Source organism: Martes martes (genome assembly GCF_963455335.1).
Source record: "Martes martes genome assembly, chromosome: 7".
Taxonomy (NCBI): domain Eukaryota; kingdom Metazoa; phylum Chordata; class Mammalia; order Carnivora; family Mustelidae; genus Martes; species Martes martes.
The window spans coordinates 32,351,363-32,371,296 of record NC_137894.1 but is presented as its reverse complement, the minus strand read 5'-3'; the positions used below and the strand labels follow the sequence as shown (position 1 = coordinate 32,371,296).

General features: G+C 44.5%; 1 protein-coding gene across 3 annotated transcripts in view; it reads right to left on the bottom strand.

Annotated features, from left to right (window-relative positions):
* Positions 1–15,215, bottom strand: part of ADPGK (ADP dependent glucokinase) — a 41,434-nt gene extending 26,219 nt beyond the window's left edge. For 2 of the 3 annotated variants that reach the window (XM_080808739.1, XM_080808740.1), the window contains exons 1-3: positions 14,924–15,206; positions 8,092–8,317; positions 4,674–4,736 (exon numbers count right to left, since the gene is read on the bottom strand). In XM_080808739.1, coding sequence (XP_080664865.1) covers positions 4,674–4,736; positions 8,092–8,317; positions 14,924–15,150 — 516 coding nt within the window. In that variant the 5' untranslated portion in view covers positions 15,151–15,206. Of the gene's footprint in view, positions 1–4,673; positions 4,737–8,091; positions 8,318–14,923 lie in introns of all 3 variants that reach the window. The other variant, XM_080808738.1, reaches the window with a different exon arrangement.
* Between the last annotated feature and the right edge of the window lie 4,719 nt (positions 15,216–19,934).

The window sequence follows — 19,934 nt, the reverse complement described above, 5'->3', positions numbered from 1 at the left end:
ATTATTTACTTTAGCCAAGATATGGAAGCAGTCTAAATATCCTCGACAGGCGCCTGGGTGGCTCAGTGGGTTAAAGCCTCTGCCTTCGGCTCGGGTCATGATCTCAGGGTCCTGGGATCCAGCCCTGTATCGGGCTCTCTGCTCAGCAGGGAGCCTGCTTCCTCCCCACTCTCTCTGCCTGCCTGTCTGCCTACTTGTGATTTCTCTGTCAAATAAATAAATAAAATCTTAAAAAAAAAAAAATCCCCGACAGATGAATGGTTAAAGAAGATGTGGTATATATATACAATGCAATATTACTCAACCATAAAAAAGAATGAAACCTTGCCATCTAAAACATCATGGATGGGCCTACAGGATATTCTGCTAAGTGAATTTGATTTTACTTCAATGTGGAATCTGAAAAACAAAACATAAGAACAAACAAAACGAAATTCCTAAATACACAGAATGAACTCATGGCTGCCTGAGGGAAAGGTGGTAGAGGGATGGGCAAACATAGATAAAGGGAATAGGGTACAAACTTCCACTTAAAAATAAGTCATAGAGGGGGGGCGCCTGGGTGGCTCAGTGGGTTAAAGCCTCTGCCTTCGGCTTGGGTCGTGGTCTCAGGGTCCTGGGATGGAGCCCCGCGTCGGGCTCTCTGCTCAGCAGGGAGCCTGCTCCCCCTCCCCCCCGCCTTCTCTCTCTGCCTGCCTACTTGTGATCTCTACTTGTGATCTCTCTGTCAAACAAATAAATAAAATCTTAAAAAAAAAAAAAAAGTCATAGAGGGGCGCCTAGGTGGCTCAGTCAGTTAAGCAGCTGCCTTCAGCTCAGGTCATGATCCCAAGGTCCTGGGATCGAGTCCCACATCAGGCTCCCCGCTCAGCAGAGAGCCTGCTTCTCCCTCTCCCTCTGCCTGCCGCTCTGCCTACTTATGCTATCTCTTTGTCAAATAAATAAATAAAATCTTAAAAAAAAAATAAGTCATAGGGATGGGGAGCATAGGAAATATAGTAGACAATATAATACCTTTGTATGATGACAGATAATAATTATACTTATCATGGCATTTTGTAACATATGTAAATATCAAATTACTATGTTGTACACCTAAAAGTAATATTCTGTGTCAACTGTACTTCAAGAAAAGGATGAACTTCCCAGAAAAAAAAGACAACATAAGTTACCAATATCAAGAACAGGAGATACCACTATAGATTCTATAGATCTTAAAAGGATAAGAGAATATAACAATTAATTTTATGTCAATAAATTCACCAAATTAGAGGATATGGACAAATTCCTTGAAGTTCCTTGAAACAAAAATCTGAATTTCTCCATATCTATTAAAGAAATCACATTTGTTGTTAAAAACCTTTCCACATCAAAAACTCCAGGCCTAAAGGGTTTCACTGGTGAATTCTACAAACAATTAAGGAAATATTTCTCAACTCTCTTTTTTTTTTTTTTGGTTAAAGATTTTTGTTTATGACTGAGAGAGATAGCTAGAGAGGGAACACAAGCACGGGGGAGCTAGAGAGGAAGAAGCAGGCTCCCCACTGAGTAGGGAGCCTGATATGGGGCTTGATCCCAGGATGCTGGAACTGTGACCTGAGCTGAAGGCAGACATTTAACAACTGAGCCACCCAGGCTCAGTTCCCAACTCATTCTATAAGGTCAGTATTACCCCAATACCAAAACCAGGCAGACATACAAGGGAAGTACAGACCTCATAGAAATTGATGCCAATTTTAATTTTTTTTAGATTTTATTTATTTCTTTGAGAGAGGGAGAGCTCCACGAGGAGTTGTGAGCCCAATGCGAGCCTCGATCCCGGGACTCCAGGATCATGACCTGAGCCAAAGGCAGTTGCCTAACCAACTGAACCACCCAGGTGCCTGATGCAAATTTTTAAAGCAAAATTTTGTAAACTGAATCCATCAATATGAAAATATATCCGAACCAGGTGAGGTTTATCTTAAGGATCCAGGTTGGTTTAATACCTGGAAACCAATGTGATTACCACATATCAAACTGAAAAGCAAAAACCATTCAATCATGTCAAAAGATACAAAACAGTATTTGACGAAATACAGTACCTATTTCTAATTCTTGGCTAAACAACATAAATACATTTTCTAAAGGCCCTCTCTACCCCTGCACGGTTTCCATTCTACCATTCCACTAAATTTGCCTTTGCTATACTCACCAAGGTCTGCTTCTGAGACACAATACAGCATGGCCATTAAGAATGTGAATTCTGGGGATGCCTGGGTGGCTCAGTTGGTTAAGCCACTGCCTTCGGTTAGAGGCATGATCCCAGGGTCCTGGGATAGAGTCCTGCATCGGGCTCCTTGCTCGGCAGGGAGCCTGCTTCTCTCGCTGCCTCTGTCTGCCTCTCTGCCTGCTTGTGTGTACTCTCTCTCTCTCTCTCTCTGGCAAATAAATAAAATCTTAAAAAAAAAAAAAGAGTGCGAACTCTGGAGCTGTAATACCTGGGTTCAAATCCCAGCTCCACCCCTTACTGGGTGTGCGACCTTGAACAGTTACAACTTCTTCATGCCTCATTTTTCTTGTCTACAAAGTGAGGATAATAATAAGACTTCTCTTACAGGGCATCATAAAGTTAAATGAATTCATATATATACAAAGCACTAAAAACAGTGGCTGACATATAATAAGAACTATGTAAGCGTTAACTATTATTTTTATTATTACCTTTGGAAAATACCTAACCCTGGAAAATACCTAGATTAACCTCTGGTTGATCTCAGACGATCACTTTGTTGAGAAGCATTTCAGCAGGTTAAACTAAATCTGAGAGATTAGTACAGAGTAATTAAGGTCATGGAGAGCCAGAGTTTGAATCCTGGCTCAGTTAATTCCAGGCTAGGTGTCCTGGAGCTCATTACTTAACCTCTTTTCTCATGCTCAGAAGGGTCTTAATACCTTACTTCTTCAGACTGTTATGAGGGCTGTGTCGAAAATCCCTTTTCTTTTCTCAATCTCCCACCGAAGCCAGACTTACTTTACCAGGATGTCTTCCAATTGGACTGGTCCTAGGCCTGGCTTTTCCAGAAACCAAGAGCAAATGCTGGCCTCTGAAGAGGTCGATATTGAAAGGTCAATCCTGTATTCACCCAGAACTTTTGGGGTGTTGTCCTCTCAGAGGCCAGAATTACTTCTCAGGGTCATGAGAATGCCTTTTGGGGACCAGGATTCTGATGGGAAGAGCCTGCCTCTAACGAGCTTATAACTGGTCTTCTCTTCTGTCAACTGGTGGTATTTCTGAAAGTCAGTCCTAGAACTTCCAATCTCTATTTGGGAGTTAATTAGTACCTTAAAGACAGTGGCTACAAAAAAAATCTGTATTTCCAATCCTAATGTTTTATAAGAACTTTAATTCTTATTAAAATGCCACTGCTCACACTTCAATGTGCTCTCCACATCTATCTCTTGGTGTACAATGTGGTTCCATATGCATTTTTCCTCCTCAAATAGCTGATTATCTGTATTTCTGGGTATCTCTGGGGTTTTGATTCTGTGCCCCTGACCTACATTTCTATTTTCAGGCCAGGTCCCACAAACTTGAGGACTACTCATGATTCCCCACTGTCATCAGTAGCCACATCTATTCTGCACTTCTCAAGTTTGTTTACTCTGGAATCATCTTTGTCAAGTCTATCTTCTTTGTCCTCATGTATGGTCTAGCATCAAGTGATTCTATCTTAATTCATTTTTTTCTTTTTTTTTGAGAGCACGCACGCAAACACAAGTACACGGTGGGAGCAGGGCAGAGGGAGAGGGGAAAAAATCTCAAGCAGGCTCCATACCCAACATGGAGCCCAACATGGGGCTCCATCCCATGACCCTGATATCATGACCTGAGCAGAAGTCTAAAGTCAGACACTCAGCCGACTGAGCCACCCAGGCACCCCTCAAGTGAGTCCATTTTTAGTAGGCTTTAGACACATCTGTTTCTCCCCTTCTGGCTGCTCAAATTCAAATCTTAATCATTTTACAATACTGCAAGAGCAAAAACCTCCTTGCTGGCCTCTCCCTATTCAACTCATAGCAGAGAACCTTCCTACTCACAATGTTATTTTGAATATAGCAGTAATTTTTAATTCTGTTTAAAACAAATGGTTTAAGACCTGAAGATACCCTCCCCTATCGACCTCCATCTAAAGGCCTTCATTTCCCAACACTCTGGATCCAGGATCATCAATACAGCCAACTATGTTTTTCTCTCTTCAGTGTGTTCCCTAGTCCTAGGTACTGATTCCACAGCCCAAATCCTCTCAACTGTCATGTGATACAATATTTAAGAATATGGGGGCTAAGGTTCTAGGTTAGAAAAGCTCCATTTCTGATTAGCTATGACACTCTTTATGCCTCAAGCTTCATATGGAAAGCAAGACAATTACAATACCAACCACAGCACCAACTGGCCTCAGATGTGGGTCGGACTAACAGAGCTTGTCTATGCAAAGCACTGTTCTCACACAGTAAGCACTGAGGAAGCACTAGCTATTACTACTGTCCCACTAATATCGTACTGCCTCCTAACAAGAGACCTAGGGCCTGGCACATACTAGGTGGTCCATAAGATGAATATTTATTCTTGCTCCCCAAATTATTCAAATACTAGTGAAAGATACAGATTTTAATCATGGAATTTGACCTACCTTTAAATCTGAGTTGGCTGCAAATTTCTGTCCAATTAAAGCTGCATTTCCTCCTACATAGTGCTGTAAGACAGTTTCAAAGTTATTAGACAGTATTTTAGCAACCTATGTTACCCAAGCTTAGTAATTTTTTTAATTTGTTAAATTTATAGTCCTTCCCCCCCCCAAAATTTTGAGGCTACTTTACAACAATAACACACAGATGAGATATTAATAAAATTATTAACCTCCTAGGTTCACAGGCAATGAATTATAAACAAAGGCTAAAAAAACCCAAATATGTTAACCATGAAAATTAGTGTAACTGCCTTAACTGTAGATCAGATCTGGCCTTGAGCTTTCAGGAAGCTAGAAGAGATAAAGAAAACATGAAAAATGTGGACAGATCTTATCTTCTGTGCCACAGTCCTACTGAAATGGGTGTATGACTGTGTTACTCTCTCCTAAAATCATTCAATAGATACTACAATGAACTAAACTCAACTTGTAAGTGAGGCACACAGGCCTTTCTTTTCTACCCTCCTCTCCTGTGCTTCCCTCCCACACCATGCCTACAGCTCTCTGAGCCTGTCTTCCTCCGTCTTTGTTCTTTTAGCACACGCTATTCCTCTCTCCCGGATGCCCAGGCCTTCTCATGCAATGGGAAATCTCCACTTCCTTCTCAAGAACCACCTGCACGCACCTCTTCTGCCATGCCTGCTGTCCCTCTTTCCCCACTGCCAACTCAGCCTCCACAGCCGCCCTCCCAGATAGTATTAGAGATCCCTTGCTATCCCTATACTCGAACTCCACTAAAGCCCTTGTCCACCTGGGCTACTGTCATCTGGGTACATGACTAGCTCCCTCAAGGCAGGACTGGCTCTCTTCTTACTACAGTAAGTGCTCAGTGAATGTTTGTTGCTAAATTTCAAGAAAGATGTGTTAGAAAATAAAAAGGCTTTCCTAGGAGCAAGTCTAAGGGTAATGGATCCTAATGTAGAACTATGTCTCCTAAACACCACTCCTTTCAGCTGCAGACATGGTGCTGGAGAGGCGGATGACTCAAGGCTGGTATTCCACGTTGCTGACTAAGGATGGATCCACATGCTTTGGACACCTGACAAATAGGATAAGGCTGATGCTCCATTAGGAAAACTGAGAAGCCTAATCAATACTCTTGCTCAGATGGAATGCTACTATCTCACCTTCTAGCCCTCGACCACAGGCAGAGGCACAGACTAAACAATTCAATTCTAGATTCTAGACACCACTTTCATCCTAAGCTTCCTGTTGACCAATCTCCAGATTCAGGTAAACAATAACTGCTTCCTGTAGGTAAATTTAAAGCTTTCTGTGAGATACAGGCTAAAATTTGGTCTTTTACATTTTAGCATGAATTTTTATTTGACTATTATGGCCAGATGAATTTACTAAAAATCTTGGGGGAAAATATTAAGATTTTATGAAGTGAATTTTAGATTTTTCATGTAATAGTTATTAACTACTGTTTTATCAATCTGCTTATAGTTTAAGGGAGTTTGAAAAGACATCAAATGAAGTGTTGCCCTCATGGAAGGTAAGGAGAGCATTTTAGATCTCATACTTTTTTTTTTTTTTTTTAAGATTTTATTTATTTATTTGACAGAGATCACAAGTAGGCAGAGAGGCAGGCAGAGAGAGAGAGGAGGAAGCAGGCTCCCTGCTGAGCAGAGAGCCTGATGCGGGGCTGGATCCCAGGACCCGGAGATCATGACCCGAGCCGAAGGCAGAGGTTTTAACCCACTGAGCCACCCAGGTGCCCCCAGATCTCATACTTTTAAGAAGTAACTTGGACAATCAAAAAGCTATCTTTATAGAAAAAACTTTTTTTTTTTTTTGCATCATGAAACAAAAGGCAGGATCAAGGCAGAAGGGAATAGAAATTGAATTAGTGGTTCAAATACAATGATAATAAAGACTTTTAGCAGCAGACTTGTCATCATGTCAGAACTACTGAGATACTTTCATAAAAGATCAGAATCTCACTAGTGAGCTCAGCTATAAAAATGACTGCAGCCGACATTTTAACAGCTTGCTGTCTGCTTTACAAACTTGGCTGGGTAACGCCCATGCCCACTTTAATGTTCAAATGGGAAGCTTCAAAAGCAAAAAGAACTTTAAAACCTTGAAAGTTCTCAAAATAAAAGTGGTCATAAAGAATGGCCCATGAAAAGTACCAATTAAAAATGGCATTAAGGAGCTCCCCTAGCAAGAACCACATCTAGACTGATGTGACTAGCCAAGGCAAGATTTTAGGTGAGTAGGAGGAACTGGGGGAGTGGGGGGTAGACAGACACTGAAATAAACAATCAAAATTCAGTCTCAAGAGGTGTGAGGGCACGTGTAGCTGCAGGTATGCTGGGGTTAAGGGCCTGGGATCTCTAGGCCCAGCACTGCCTCTAACTCCATGTGAACCTTAAAAAAAGTATCAGAACCATGTGGGCCCTAAGGCTTTATTTATGATCACCATGTGGGCTTGGGGACTCCTAGGTCTGACAGGTCCTATCCTGTAGACCAGGGGTTCTCAAAACAAGGTCCTCAGAACAAGAGCATCAATGCACCCAGGAAACTTCCCAGTAGGGAAGTAAGTTCTTGAGTCCCATCCTACATCTACTGAATCAGAAACTCTGGGAGTAAGGACCAGGAATCTGTTTCATTACCGCCCCCCACAAGTGATTCTGTGTTTTAGGTCTGAGAACGACTGATCTAGACCAGTGCTTCTCAACCAATGTGATGTTGCTTTCCTCTTCTCCCCAGCCTGGGAACAACTGAGCGTGACCTTTTTAACTATCACAGCTAGGGAAGGAAGAGAGTGCTACTGTCTGTCATCCAGTTGGTAGATGCGAGAGATGCTGCTGAACATCTCACCTATGCAGGACAGCCCCTACCACAAAGGATTATCCAACCCAAAGCATCAGTATTGCTGAGGTAAGGAACCTGGCTCTGGGCCACCAGAGCAGAGGTGAGGATCCAGCACTCCCTTGCCCATGCATAAGCTACAACTAGCGCTCTGTGTGTTTGGCCTTGTTCTCCTGCTCAGGAAGGACTCAGCCATATTATGATTATTCCACATTATCAGCCACAAACAAGAGTGCGCATCTTTACTACCTTCAACTTGGGTAATATGAAAAAAGAGGAATCTGATAGATAAACTAGGACCAAAATTTTGGTAACTATGCTTCCTAAATGTTGGCTGAATTGAACTGACTAGAAATAGTGGAGTTAATGAAAAGTTCAGATATACAGTTTGACAGAAAGGGATAATACTACAGAACTGGATTCCTAACAATCACCCTCCAGAGAGACTGAGGAAAAGTTACTTGGTTGCTTCTAGGAACCTTATACAAAAAGCTATCTTTCCCCACCTTATCTTAATTTACTGCTGGTGAACCAAACAGACCTGGGCTCCGGGTAGCTCTGATGCAATCTGGGCAATGTCATGGAAAGCTTCCTTATCGCTGAAGAAGCGCTCAGCTGCGGCTCCCTTCCCCATGAAGTGAACAAAAGCTTCTTCCAGATCATTCCTTGAATGCAGAATAGTGTGATCTTTTCCATTCCCAGGATTCCGGCCAAGTGCCTGCAAGAGCTTTACTCCTGAGAGCACTACATCCACACAGGCATTGACTCTGGAAGGAAGGAGGAAAGAGGCAGTGTGAAAGAAAAGAGAAGCAGCACCGTGGAAGCTACTTTGCATTTAACAACAGAGAAATGTTTCCAGGAACTGTATCCAAACAGAAAAACCAAGGAAGTGGATCGAAATCTGGACAGGGAAACAAATAGCCTATGGCAGGAGGAAGATTCCTTTATCTGGACAAATGTCTTAGGATCGGAACACAGGAATCTTTCCAACAGGATGGCAAACTTCTTTTTTTCCTTAAAGATTTTATTTATTTGTGAGAAAGAGACACTAAGCAAGGAAGCTGACGTGGGACTCGATTCCAGGACTCTGGGATGATGACCTGAGCTAAAGGCAGACGCTTAACCGAGACACCCAGGCATCCCCAGTGTGGCAAACTTTTACACTAGCTACAAAGAGAAAACAGGTGCTCAGCATTTGAGAACAAAGTTATCATAATACAAATACAGCATTTCTGAGAAAATGTTGGCAGAGACATACTGACTGGATTCCTACTGGCTTTGTGACTTGGGCAAGTCACTTTAATTTCTCAACTTCCTCATTTATGGTGTAATGTGGGTGTTAGACTCATAGAGCTGTATTGAAGATTAAGTTAATATATGCTTAGGAACACTGCTTGGTGCAAAGTAAGCAAAATATAAGTGCTGGTCAAAGGCCAAATATCAGATACCTTCCCTTCAAAGACACATTAGGATGGTGGTAAGACTCACTAAATACCTAATGTCTAAATACTCCTAGCTGAAACTTTTCAACAGTTAAGTGGTGCCTTAAAGACTGAGGCACATCTGTAGCCTGGTAACAATTCATCACTTGGCACTGGACCAATCCAAGACCTTTAAAGGGCCTGTGAGAAGCCAGTGCTGCACTACCTAGCTGTCTTTATGGAAACAAATTATAAAGGGGGCACCTGGGTGGCTCAGTGGGTTAAAGCCTCTGCCTTTGGTTCGGGTCATGATCCCAGGGTCCTGGGATTGAGCCCCGAGTCAAGCTCTCTGCTCTGCGGCGAGCCTGCTTCCCCCCACTCTCTATCTGCTTCTCTACCTACTTGTGATCTCTGTCTGTCAAATAAATAAATTAAAAAAAATTATAAGGCACTATGGTTGTCTGGCATGGTCTGTCTATAAAAATATAAACCAGAAAAGTTCCGGTTTATGTTTTTAGTGTTACTTTGCTAAAAGTCATCCCTTAGAAGAGAAAGGTCAAATAATTTGGGTACCTAGAGAAGGACTTCCTGTCCCCCACCTCACAGTCACCTTGATTCCTGCCTCTGCCTACTGGGGATGTCATTTTTGCCAGGGGGGCTAGATGACCACATAGGCAGCTGGAAGCTTCTGAGAAAGTCAAAGCTCACAGCAGGCCAACAAACAGCTTCTGGTGATAAGGATGGATGGGCTTCCAAGGGTAATTCTGAGCAGCTTCAAAAGCAGAAAGTATATTCATCCATAAGAAAGGCCCAAACGACTGGACTCTGATGTAGACTATAGCTATGTCTCCCTTCTAGTTTCTTAAAAAAAAAAAAAAGAAAAGAAAAGAAAAGAAAACCTCTTGATCTGGAAATTAACACCTGAATTCATTAACGGTGGTAAACTCTAAGAGGAATGAGATGGGCAAGGGCAAGGAATTTTCTATTTCGCTAGATGTATTTCTGATTTTTATAAGCATGCATTACTTTTATAATTAAAAAACAATTATCATATGATCTCACTGATACGAGGAATTTGAGAAACAAGACAGAGGATCATAGGGGAAGGGAGGAAAAAATGAAACAAGATGAAACCAGAGAGGGAGACAAACCATAAGAGACCCTTAATCTCAGGAAACAAACTGAGGGTTGCTAGGGGTTTGGGGGTGGGAGGGATGCGGTGGCTGGGTGAGGGACACTGGGGAGGGTTATGTGCTATGGTGAGTGCTGTGAATTGTGTAAGACTGATAAATCACAGACCTGTACCTCTGAAACAAATAATACATATTAAAAAATATATAATTTTTAAAAGGTTCATATGGAGGCGTGACATCACTCAAGCAAGGTTTACAAGGGCAAGAAAGAGACCCATCTCTCCTAATGACACAACTCACTGCACCCACATCATAAGGATTCTTTAATTTTTCCCCTATGGATCCCATGCTTGTAAAAAGATTTCTGCCCACTAAACAGAATTTAAATACTCAAATTTTCTTATTCTTTTAAAACAAAGATACATACTCTGGTCAACTGGAAAGGCATAATCTAAGAGTTACTATGCTTTTCTGTGCATAAAACACATTGACATTAAGCAGGTGCTTAATGATAAGTTTAAAATATGTTACTTTCACAGCCCTACTGATTATAAACCAAGCATACCTTATAAACTGGTCTCAATTCCACCCCATATAGGAACACCCATATAGGGTGTTCTTCAGTTCTTTATTTCTACTGAATGTAACATTAGATGTTTAAAGGGTAGACTTAAAAAATATATATTTTATTTATTTATTTGGCAGAGAAAGAGAGCACGCATAGCACAAGCAGGGAAGGCAGCAGGCAGAGGGAAAAGCAGGATCCCTGCTGAGTAAGGAGCCAGATGTGGGGCTCGATCCCAGGACTCCTGGGATCATGACCTGAGCCGAAGGCAGATGCCTAAAGGACTAAGTCACCCAGGAGCCCCAAGGGTGGACTCTTAAATAGCAGTGCTTTCCCTGGCTCTCAGATGCAAGTAGGTTCCCGAGTTTCAGAAAGTACAAATTTTGATAGTGAGAGACACTATTTCCACCCAACAGCCCATATAGAAAATGTTTTCCAATGGATTTGGGTCCTGAGTCTGGAAAGCAAAAGTTCAGACACTTGAGGGATGCCCACATCTGAAAACAGAAGCTTGCACAAACACATCACCTTCATCCCCAGTGATACGCTAAGACCTTGAACAGGGTCTGGTTCTTTAAAAATGAGAATGGAGGAAGTCTACAAAAGTTACAAAACAAGGGATGCCTGGGTGGCTCAGTCGGTTAAGCGTCTGCCTTCAGCTCAGGTCATGATCCCAGAGTCCTGGGATCAAGCCCCACATCCGGCTCCCTGCTCATCAGGAAACACGCTTCTCCCTCTCCCTCTCCCACTGCTTGTGTTCCCTCTCTGGCTATGTCTCTCTGTGTCAAATAAATAAAATCTTTAAAAAAAAAAAAAAGTTACAAAACAAAACCAACCCCCCCCCATAACGCAAAGGAACAATGTTCAACATATTTTGCAACACAAGACAAAACCCAGCAGAAACAATTTTGACTTAAAAATATGTACCCACCATAGGAATATTTTCTACCCCCCAACTTTATCATGTCATGAATACTAAGGGGAAAAAAAACTTAAAAAGGAAAAAATTTTATTCAGTAGCTTTTCATAATAAAAAGAACACTGAACATCTACATACCAGATACCAAACTAATGTGCTTTCTAGTTATACTTTAATCAGAGCAAGAATCTCCCTCTGCTCTTCCCTCAATTCAACAGCATCCAAGAATGTAACAAGCACATCACCTATGGTGCTTTATTCTCAGGGGAATTAAAGGGAGGAAGGGAGCAAAAGAACCAGAAGAGAAAATTATGCTCCTGTGACTTTAGGCAGAATTTCACAGTTGAGTAAGAAATGTATAAGATTATAGTGTGAGTCTGGAGAAAACAAAAACAGATGAAATAACTGGAAAACAAAGCAAGACAACAGATGCTGAATGCCCAAACAAAGGGAAGGGCTAGAAGGCTAGGGGAGCCTGGGCTTCCAGGCCTACTGCCAGAGACTCTTGGGGGGTGGGAGAAGGGGGCTCAGTGCTCCCTCTAGACTGCAAGTTCTTTAGAGGCAAGAATGGTTGTTTTCATTACCTCCCTGCTGCTTCATTATCTGCAAAATGTTTCTTTAGGTTCTTCCTAGCTTTTTAACACTATACCTGAGATACTGCAATAGGTAATCATAATCATTGGAAGATGCAGAACTGCAGAGAAGAAAAATCCAAAGGGGAAGGGCAGTGGTCCCTGGGGTGAAGTCTCGATGGCGCTCTGGACAGAGAAAGCAACCTGGTATTTAGGAAGCACTGAATATAAGACAGGCATTTTCAAACAGACCACACCAACTGCAAAACTTGGTAAGACAGGGAAGTAGTCACACTGCTTTCAGCTGAGAAGAATTGAAGCGGGGGTTGACTACCATTCCAAAGGCCACAAATGGAAGAGCCTAAATTCAAACCCAGATTTCTCTGATACTGAAGCCCTCACAGGGAGCATGCACAAGCAAAGATGCAGATGAAGGGATTAACTGTGTCTGGATACAGTAAGAATGCTGATCTAGTTAGTGTTCATTCCCCGTACCTGGCTTCACTCTGACTTTTGAAACCTATCTTACTCCACTCCTCTGTTGACCTATTAGTTAGATCCATTAGTAGATCTAACTAGATGGAGAATTAGTAATCCTTTGGGACACAAAGGCTGCCTTTTTTTTCTTTTTAAACCATGAGTCCTGAAAGCACTTTTCAAAATTGTCATCAACAGCACTGTGTACCCCTGTCCCCCATCAATTCATATGTTGAAGCCCTAACCACAAATGTGAATGTTTTTGGAGATAGACTATTTAAAGAGATAATTAAGGTTAAATGAGGCCATAATCCAAGAGGACAAATCTCCATATAACAAGAAGAGACACCAGGAGTGCACATGCACAGAGGAAGGTTCATACAGGTAAGTGGTGGGAAGAAGGCCATCTGCTAGTCAGGATCTCATTCTGAGACTATCAGCCTCTAGAACCACGAGACAATTCCTACTGTTTAAGTCACCAGTCTGTGGTATTCTGTCATGTCAGGCTGAACACTAATAATGAATATATCTGTTTTCAACAAATGAGGCGGGGACCTTGCCTTCACCGATTTTTGCATCCTCAGAGCCTAGCACAGACCTGACACATACCATATAGTTGCTGATATTTGCTGAATGTCCATAAAGCCAAGGAGGACACTTAAGAAACTGGTAAGGAAGAACACCTGGATGGCTCAGTTCATTAAGCATCTTTTTTTCTTAAGACTTTATTTATTTATTTGACAGAGAGATCACAAGTAGGCAGAGAAGCAGGCAGAGAGAGAGAAGAAAGCAGGCTCCCTGTTGAGCAGAGAGCCCGATGCAAGGCTCGATCCCAGGACCCTGGGATCATGACCTGAGCCGAAGGCAAAGGCTTTAACCCACTGAGCCACCCAGGCGTCCCTAGCATCTGACTCTTGATTGCAGCTCAGGTCATGACCTCAGGGTCATGAGATGGAGCCCCATGCTGGGCTCTGCACTCAGCACAGAGTCTGCTTGAGATTCTCTCTCTACCTCTACCCGACCCCACCCTCCCAACTTGCACCTGTGCACTTTCTCTCAAAATAAATAAAATCTTTAAAAACAAAAAAACAAACAAACAAAACCCAAAAGAAACTCATAAGGAAGTAGGTGAAAAGGCCTGAACTTGAGAGAAGAGATAAAAGGAAATATTATCTGAAGAAACTATATGCTGGTTTAAAAAAAAAAAAAAAGAGTACTATGGGGTGCCTGGTTAGCTCAGTACATGAAGCATGCAACTCTTGATAAAGGGTTAAGTATGAGCCCCACAATGAGTGTAGAGGTGACTTAAAATAAATATTAAAAAAATACTAACATTTGTGTGCTCTTTACAGAAGACACCATGCAAGATTACACAATTATTTCGTTTAATCTTCAGGATAATTTTGCTCTACCTTACCCTTGCCTCAAGCACTCACAAAAACTAGAAGAGTACTTCATAGAAGGTCTGCTTTTGTATCATGCTTTTGAAGTGATGGCAAGATATTTAAATCGAATTGAGACAGGGTTTAAAGTTAGTGTGAAGGGAACAATGAGGAATACAAAGAAAGGAGGTCCTGTGAGTTGGGAGAACAGTAAATATGCAATGTCACTGAAGTCAAGGGAAGAAAAGAGTTTCAAGGAGAAAGGCATGTTCAGCGCGTGGAAGACTGCACGGGGTTGACAACGAAGACTAAAAAAGGGCAGCTGAATTGGAAAATCAACAAATCACCGGTGAGCTTTGAGAGAGCAGTTTCAATAGCGGCGGTCTCCCAAACTACGGTATTAAGGAAGGAAAAACAAGGGAGATAAAGTCGGTAGCTAAAGGTAGTGAAACACACCACTCACTCAAGACGTTCAGAAGAGGGCGAGTGTCTTCAAAGTGCTAAGACCCAAGTGTCTTTGACCGCAAAAAGGCAGTCGCCAAAAGAGCTGAAACAGGATTGAAGGAGACTGGCACAGGAGGGTGTCAGGCTGCGCGGGATTTGCAGAGGCTATTAGGTCCTACGGAGATGACAAAGGGGCGCAGAGACCAGGCAAGAGGAAAAAGCAGTCTTTTGAGTCCCTGCAGCAGTGACGAACAGGGCTGGTTCCAGACCCCTTCTCGCCAAGGAGGCAGCGTGGACACCAGCGCCGAGAAGCCTTCCGGGGAACGTATGGGAAGCCCTGTTTCCGCGCGGTTCTACCTCCCAGTTCCCCAGCCGCCCGAACTCCAAGGCGGCCCTCGGAGGCCCGAAGCACCCGCACTTCCTGGAAAGACCCAGAGACGCAGGCCCCGCAGGCACTCACCCCACGGCCACGCGGCGCCAGCGCCGGGCCGGCCGTACGATGAGCGCGTCCCAGGCGGCCGCCAAGCGGCCCTCAGGGGAGCCGGGTCCCGGGGGCGCGGGCGCCAGCTGTAGCGAGCTCCACAGCGAGCGAAGCGCCGAGCCGGGCAGCTGCGGCTCCAGCAGGAGGACACAGCCCACCGCCAACGCCAGGAAGCCGGCATACGCAGAGCCGCGCCACAGCGCCATGGGGACGGAGGCGCCGCAGCCGCCGGCCCGCTCCTTTCCCGGCCCGCGCCTCTTCCGTCTCGGCGTTCGCCGCCGTAGACACGCGCCACGTCACGCAGGCGCGCCACGGCCCCCGAGGGGCGGGCTGGGGGCGGGGCTCTGCGCGGCTCCCCGGGTGTCCCGGGCTGGCGCTGGGGGCCGCGGTTGCATGGTCCAGAGGCCGGAACGCGGAGCCGGGTCCGGGGGCCTTCCCGGGACTCCAGCCGGACACCACCAGAGGGGCGAGGGTGCGTTTGTTCGGAGGGGCACCAATCACAGTCCCCCTCTTTTAATTCGTCCCTCCGCGAGTGTGTCCATCCTCCATCGCTGGCTTAACGCTTCCTCTTTCTCCCTGGGGGAATTAGCTCAGACGGCACCCGCGCTGCAGGGAGCCCCAAGGGCAGGCGAGGAGGGAGGGATTCCGCTCCTTTCGAGGGCAACCGAGGCTTTCAGCCCCTCGAGGCCTATGCCAAGACGGGAGATCCCGCAGTGATCCCTCTCGCGGGACGACCGGAATCAGGCCTTCAAATAACCCTCTTGGGGGCGCTGTTCCCTTTAGCAATATCAGAAAAACGCACAAATGCACACAATCTTGTGTTACGGAGATTATGGACTTGGGTTAAGAAACACTGGCTTCTCCTCTTTTCCGCGGGGATAGGGCTTCAGCCCAGGCAGGCTCCGTCTTCCTCATTGTGACCCTTCTGTGTATGAGTGTACATTATGAGAAGTGAAGCTCGGCTTGTTGCCAGCTCCTTCTCAGCAGCCACCATGTATCGCCTAGGCTTCTTCCCTGCCCTGTTCAATTTTTTTTTTTCTAGTTCTGCTGGCTCCTGACCTTGGCTTTGTGTCCGATTTTCCACTGCCCCTGACCTTTGGACTTGGCAATGAAACTTTATTTCCCTAGCTTTGATCTTGGGCAATTGGGTTCGCCTCTCCACTCCCACCTGCCTCACATCACACACTTTCCCATCCTGGTCCTCTACCTTCCCCTAGCTCACCCCACCCAGCCTACCTGATGATAGCCGTCTTTTCAAAGATGTTCACACAGGAAGAGCTCTGGGCTGCCACGTAAAGGAAGGAAGGCAAGGAGCCAATGAGATTTATGTGGAGCCTTGAAACTGTCTTGCCTTTCCCTTCTTTCTCCTCAGGTAGACACGTCAAACCAGTTCCTAGAGAAACTGATTTCTCTCTCATGGCCCTGAGTGGACATGTTTCCCTACCATCCCAGAGAGGACTACACCAGCACCTAACTCAAAAGCAGGGAATCCACTGATGCCAGAGAACATTTCTTAATAATATTAGCAATAATTGTTCCTTGGATAAACCTCATTGGCTACGATACTGCCAATGCACAAAACTCAAGAGACTACTTCTCTCTACTGAGAATTTGGACCAAGAGTCAGGAGTCTGTAGCTAGTTTTTTTCATTTTTTGTTCGTTTGTTTGTTTTCTGTTTTTTGCTTTTCCTGGACCCACAAGGTCACATAGGCTTGATGGTCAGATAGAGTTAGTTAAATATATTTCCAAAGTGAAGTTTTGGAGGAGCTCAGGAAGCTGGACTCTGGGAGGTCTATGGGGGCAGACAAGACTAGAGAAACAGGGAATTGCTCCACACCAGAGCGATGTGGAGAGAAAGCTGCCTGGACCCTTCCCTTCTGGCTCCAGAGATAACTGCTAAACTGGCAGCACTTTCTTTGAACCTAATTCTTCTGCTTCTTTCGCAGTTGGCCAGAACTCCCCCCTGCCACTCCCTCAGTTTTATTAAGATATCATTGACTATCCATTAGCACATTAGTTATAACACTGTAAAGTTGAAGGTGTCCAACATGATGATGTGATACATGTATACATTGAACCACGATTACCACAGGAAGTTTAGTTAGCATCACTACCTCACGGAGTGACGAATTTTTTTCTTGTCATGAGAATATTTAAGATCTACTCTCTTAGCGCCTTTAAAATATACGATATTAGAACTTTTGATGTAGCCACAGAGACAAGACAACAGCAGCTGAAACAAAATGGAAGTTTATTTCTCATGTGAAAGTCTGAAATGGGTGCTGGCACTTCAGCAGCAAGCATGGCCCTATCTGCTCATTATCGAGGCTGCTCTGGGGTGCGTGCTGGTTGGTGACTCAGTGTAGCTTTGTGCTGTGGGTGGCGGCAGGGGAGGACATAGGGCCCAGAGTCTGGATCTCAATTCCAACTGAGAACAGCAGGGGCTGTAGGAAGAATATCGGCCACACTTGCCAGTTGTAGCAGAATCTGATGTGACTTCTGGTCACATACACAATCCCAGGGGTCTTAATTTCTTCTAACTCCTCATCAGGGGCTCAGGGGCAAGCAGTCAGCTCTTTGGGTACTACAAACACTCCTGAAATACTTCCTTTGAAAAATAGTCATTTCTGATCATTATCTGTTTAGGGAGTCTGGAATGTGTTGCAAGCTAACTTTTTCTAGAAGTCAGATTTCTGGGGGCACTTAATAGAAAAGAGCCCTGAGTGGGCAGCCATGGCTCCATTCCCTAGGCTGAACAAAGTGAAAAGATCTGGGCAGGCCTTAAGACACCCCTTCCCCCACTCAAATTGCTTCCAGACATGGCCTTTGCTGTTGGTTCTCTCTCCTAGGACCTTGAAATGAGAGAAAAAAGCAATATGGTTCCAGAAAATTCAGAGGCAAATGGAGGCTCCAGATGTCTATCCAAGACCCTGACCTGGAAGGCCAAGATGCAGATCCTGTATTTATATAAGGAATTAGCAGAGTCCTATCAGTTCCCAAATTAGCCTGAGGCTTTGGCTTTGACATAAGCACAAGTCAACACCACTCCTGTGATCTGAAGGGTTTTAAGGAGCAAGTTTGTTCCCACATTGGAACAGAAACTAAAGGGGTACCAAATAGTCCTTATGTAAGCTGGGCTAACCCGTTTTTCCACAGTTTCAGGCCTCTGGGTTTCATCCAAGCTGCTCTCCAAAGTCCACACTGTGTCAAGGCCTTTTCTGATGCCTGGGACACAGCCCACCAAGGCCACACCCAAAGGCCAGAATCAGTGCACAGTTTTGAAGGTTATAGGAAACTCTAAAGAGGGGCTCCTGGGTGGCTCAGTCAGTTAAGCCTCCAACTCTCTAACTCTTGGATTTTGATCTCAGGATCCTGGGATGGAAACCCCGCCCCCATCCCCCCACCCCTCAGGTCAGGAGACAAAAGAAAAGGAATAAAGGATCCTAGCATCCGAAAAGAGAAAGTTTTATGTCTGCAGCCACAGCCCTGGGCAATCAGACACCCTCCTCCCTCACCTGCCATCCAGAGGGCACTAGAAGAGTTAGGAGGATGGCTTGCTGAGCACAGATTGGGGCAGAGAACTTTGGAGGATATAACAGTGTGGTAGCTGTGGATTTCCACTTTAGGATTAACTGCTTTGGACTAGGAGGAAGTGCTGAGCGTGGGAAAGTGGGAGGGTCAGAGCTGTCTGGGCTTCTATGTGGCAGGGGCCTATGAGCTTCATAGGGAAAATGAGTGAGGGGGCAGGGTGAAGCATGGGCCTGTCCCACAGTGGTCTTGGCTGTCTCCCGCTCTTGGAGCAAAGCTCTCCTACTGGCTGCTGGAGGTCTTCCCTGCTCAGGGGCCCTCCAGCTTGGTGCTCCTCTGCACTGTGTCAGCCATCTCCGCTGTGGGTCCTGCAGCACGTTCCAGCCATCTGATTTGGGTTCTGTCATAGTCCAGTGTACATTTGGAAGGCAATGAAAAGTTGACCTTCTAAGTGTATTTCCTTCTTGCAACAAGAATCCTAACAATTCTAGAACCATCTAGCCCCAGAGTTGTTTTCCAAAGACAAAGTTAAAAATAAAAGAAAGCAATAGACGTTCAACTGGTGCGGCATGGCTGGTCTACTCTAGAGTGGCCAGGGGCCCAGGCTTGTTCCGTCTTTTGCTCTCTCATCCGTAGGGTGACAGCATAGAGGAGCAGGCATGCCATGATAAAATCGTGGTTCTGGAAGAAAGGAGAGCTGGTGGACAGTCGTTGCAAGGCAATCAGTGCCTTCTACTCCAACGGAAAGAATGTGGGGTGTGATGCCTGGTTTTAAATCTCCACTTCCGCCAGCCAGTATCTTTGTATCTCAGGCGAGTCATTTAACCTTTCTGTCCCTCAGTTTCCTTACCTGCAAAACAATTCCTACTATACCAAATGGTTGTGAAAAGTAGACATGTCCTAAAAGAGCCTAGCACATTGTCTAGTGCATGTTGATACATGACAAAAATACTCCCTGCCATGGCCATGGTTGGTTTCTAAGAACTCTCTTTAATTTTCTTCTTGGCCCTGCTGGTCTGGCATTTTCTCACTATAAAGAGGGCAAGCATCTTTACATAGATCACTGTGCAGTGACCTTTTCTATTATCAGCTGCTCGCATCTATATAATATTACATTGGAAAAAAATACTAGAATTTATTTGCTCAGTGAATAGTAAGTAGAACATTTGAATTTCCCCAGGCTTTTACTGTTCTGTATAATATTGCTGTTTACAATGCTGATGCACTTGTATATAAGCCTTTTCAGGGTATAAACCAAGAGTGAAATTCCTGGGTTATATGAAACCCCTGTCCTCAACTTTACTAGATAATATCAGACATCCTTCCAGAGTGGTATTCCAAATCATACACACCAAAAGTTTCTTAAAGCTTTGCCATTATGGGGGCACCTGGGTGGCTCAGTCAGTTAAGCATCTGACTCTTGATTTTGACTCAGGTCCTGATGTCAGGGTCTTGGAGCCT